Here is a 3455-nt window from a genome sequence, read left to right as displayed (position 1 = left end):
TATATGGTTATTGGTCAATGTGACAAACTGGGGGGGGGGGGGGGCGGGGGGCGGGTGCGGGGGCGATTGTTCTTTTATATCGCCACAAGATTATCCACGAGCTTCTGCAAAAAAATGGAAGTTAAAGTCTTATAAGCGTGTATAGCAAAGTGATGATTCACTCTTGCGCACAGTGGTCACAAATTGGCCCAGGAAGAGCAATATTTGATTAGCACATAGAGATCTGATAGTTTTACTTTCTGTACCCTGTGCGTAGAAATGTGTTGTAATTCTTATTAGAGCTTCACTACTTTTTAACGAGGGCCAGTGAACTTTGATTTACTTTCAATATCATTTTTTGTATATATATATCTAAAACTGCAGTAGATTTTTTTTTTTTTTCATTAAACTGTTGACAACTTAGAATGAATTGATATAAGTGACAATTGAATTTACACTTTTTAATAGTTAATGCGTTTAGTTTAAATGTGTAGCCTATCACTCATTGTGTCTTTTTAAACCATTTCGAAATTATTCAAAACGACACAATGATTAATTAGCATTTAAATAAGTCAACTATTCAAAAAGTAGTAAACACAATTAAAGCCCACAACATATTAATTACTAAGTTGCTCAGTTACTAAGAAAAACATTCCTATAAAGATTGTTTTTTTTTCTATTTTGAATTAATCATTCAGGTAAATTCCTGATTTTGTAATAATTTTCTCATATCATCCGGTTTGCATATAATTAGTCATTGTTAAGGTAATTAGACTGTATGGTATATAATAAGGCAGTTATCTTTTGTTTTATCATCATTTAACATTCAAACCAAGTAAGTATCTTTATCTGTTATACAGAACAACATTTATTGGTGCTTAAAAAGTACTGTACATTTCTTAATTATTACAATAATTATTTATAAGTCCGTTATCATATGAAAGTATTTAGAAATAAAACTTCTGAAGTTAAACTGATTTTTAATTTATTTTAGTAGTAGATTGATAAAGGCGATATCATAGATTAATAATATATGCCATGTGTTTCCGGTCCGGTAAAAAACATTCGACAAGAGGTGGTGTTCAATATTAGCCTTACTTGTATCTAAGAACGATGTAGCTAATCGGATGACGTGTTGTAAATAGCTATCATATACAGTGAATTGAGTCAACGATGTATAACGTTAAAAAATACTTAAGTGGTATGTTGAATACCACCCCTGAGGGCAACTGCGTTGTAAGGTAACGAAGCTTGCCGAGTTACCGGCTATGCAGCGTGCCCTAGGGTCGGATATTTCTATCAGGACCGGAAACATATGGTTGAAGTATCTTCTATCATACCAGTAGTTATTTTTTGCATTTGGTATTATTTGGAAACGGTGATGTGGGCAGAAAAAGAAAGAAAAAATGTTGATTGTTTACCGAAATTGTTAAAATGATCTTTTCTCCTTCAAAGATTGCTAAAATATGTGTAATTTTTCGTTCGATTTCATTTGAAACAAACAACAATAATAAATAATAGAATGTAATATTTTATGCATAATGTGATTTTGATAATTTATTTTGCATATTCCAAATAAGCAAACACAAGCCTTTGACTATTTTAAAAAACACATAATCTTGTTGGTAAACACTTTTATTCTCAATGTTCTTATAAGACATATTTCTACAGCACAAAATGAACATAAGTTTAACTCAAAAACAATAAATTTGACTCAAGTTTTTGCTCTCAAAATCAGTGTTCTATGAAAAATTGACCAAATATTTTCATCAACATAATACGTAAAACATTTTCACATTTGAATCTTATAATGTTATAATGTGATAAAATTAGTTAAACCTGAGATTGAGATTTTTTTTGTGTATTTTTGTGATATTGAGGCTAGGCAACAAAATATAACATTACGTTTTATAGAGAACAATGGAGCCGTCAGAGAACATATTTGTGGGTCAGATGACTAAATATTTTGTGAAAGTATTTAAAGATTGTATTCCTTTCAGGTGCAAACAACTCCAACCGCAACACAAAATGGGTCCAAGATACTGGATCGCCCTCGGTTTGGTCTGCGCATGCGCACAAGTTGAAGCAAAAACATCATCTGTCACACCAAATTCTACGACAACTGAATCGTCTCCGACTGAGCCTGACATCGCTATCGTTAAATCGTCCGATCTTTTAAACACAGTAGTGTTTAAGTGCGGAGAATTCATATACGGATCCGATGTGAACACAGTATTTCCTCCATCAGATAGCATAGTACATATACTAGATGATAATGCAACTTTGGCGAAGGCTAGCTTCGATGGTGGTGTCGACCTGTTTTGTGAGAAGATTGATAAGTACACTCGCTGTGTCAAACATTTTAATGAGGTTGGATGCACGCCGGAGGAAGAGTATGTCAGACGGTACATCGATATGGACCAATTTGGATCAGCTCTCGCTTCATACTGTATGAATAAAGACCTTGTGAAAAGTCAATTTTTTTGCACGTTGGAGACGGTCAGAAAAGGAGATATTCCGTGTAAGTTTGGTGGAATTCAAGGACTTATTAAAGGAATTTTGCTTACAACGACACAGAACGTCAACAAAGACGTTTATTGTAATTACAGAGAGGCGACGTTACGTTGCAGACAAGCTCAGCTTGTAGGCTGTGACGTCACCTATTCCGAAGTTATGACGAAAGTCTTAACGTCTCTTACAGCTAAACATTGTACAATATAGAAAACAGAATTAATATAACACTTTTCATAGCTATCATAACTTACTTATCTGATTACCAATTACTAAGAATAATACAAATCTTATTTCTGTAATGCCTTTTAAAGTACAATACAATTGGTTGTAATTGCTTCTATCTATCAATTAATTTGAGCTATCATCTTGTAATTTGAATACAAAATGTAATTATGATGAAATAAATGAAACTGTAGAAACTCTTGTTTTTCTTTTTAATTTGCTCTTTGCAAATTCGAAATCATCCTATCGATAAATCGTTGCATTACACTTTCTTTAATGCATTGTTTTTTCAGGCTTTGCAGATACTGACATGTATATGGGAGATTATATAGAACGTCGGTGACGAATGTCAGGTACATTTATCTTCATATATAAAATATGGAAACACAACTAAGGGAAACAAAGAAAAGTATTCTCGCAAAAAAACTTAACCAATAATGGTTGAATCAATTGCATTCCTGTTCCGGAAAATGGGGAAATACTGACATTGACCATCGGAGATAAAAAGTGGAGATTATCACAATGCCGTTTAAAGGCACACAATGTAGGTTGATGCAAAAAATATTTTAATTTATTATCATGTTTAACTCATTTGACTTTATTGATTAAAAACACATACAATTTGTGTACAGATAAAAAATATCAATATAATGATAACTAAACCCTAACAACTACAGAGCTATATCGCTATTATGTTTCATCACTGCTTAAACTATACGAAAAGGTACTTTTTTGTAATA

The 3455-nt window shown here is 32.6% G+C and overlaps 1 protein-coding gene across 1 annotated transcript; it reads left to right on the top strand.

Moving 5' to 3' along the window:
- The first annotated feature begins 667 nt into the window (after positions 1 to 667).
- On the top strand, positions 668 to 2921 carry LOC128224596 (uncharacterized). The gene is made up of 2 exons (XM_052934513.1): positions 668 to 814; positions 1980 to 2921. The coding sequence occupies exon 2, from the start codon at positions 2008 to 2010 to the stop codon at positions 2698 to 2700; it is 693 nt and encodes a 230-aa protein (XP_052790473.1). The 5' UTR covers positions 668 to 814; positions 1980 to 2007; the 3' UTR covers positions 2701 to 2921.
- Positions 2922 to 3455: the final 534 nt, after the last annotated feature.

This window comes from Mya arenaria, chromosome 17 (assembly GCF_026914265.1).
Source record: "Mya arenaria isolate MELC-2E11 chromosome 17, ASM2691426v1".
In the NCBI taxonomy this organism is placed as follows: domain Eukaryota; kingdom Metazoa; phylum Mollusca; class Bivalvia; order Myida; family Myidae; genus Mya; species Mya arenaria.
Note: the sequence above shows the minus strand (reverse complement) of the source record. Positions and strands in the feature narration are given on the sequence as shown.

What these genes read in the sequence shown, in the direction of transcription:
- LOC128224596 (XM_052934513.1), top strand. Translation starts at nt 2,008, where the DNA reads ATGGGTCCAAGATACTGGATCGCCCTCGGTTTGGTCTGCGCATGCGCA.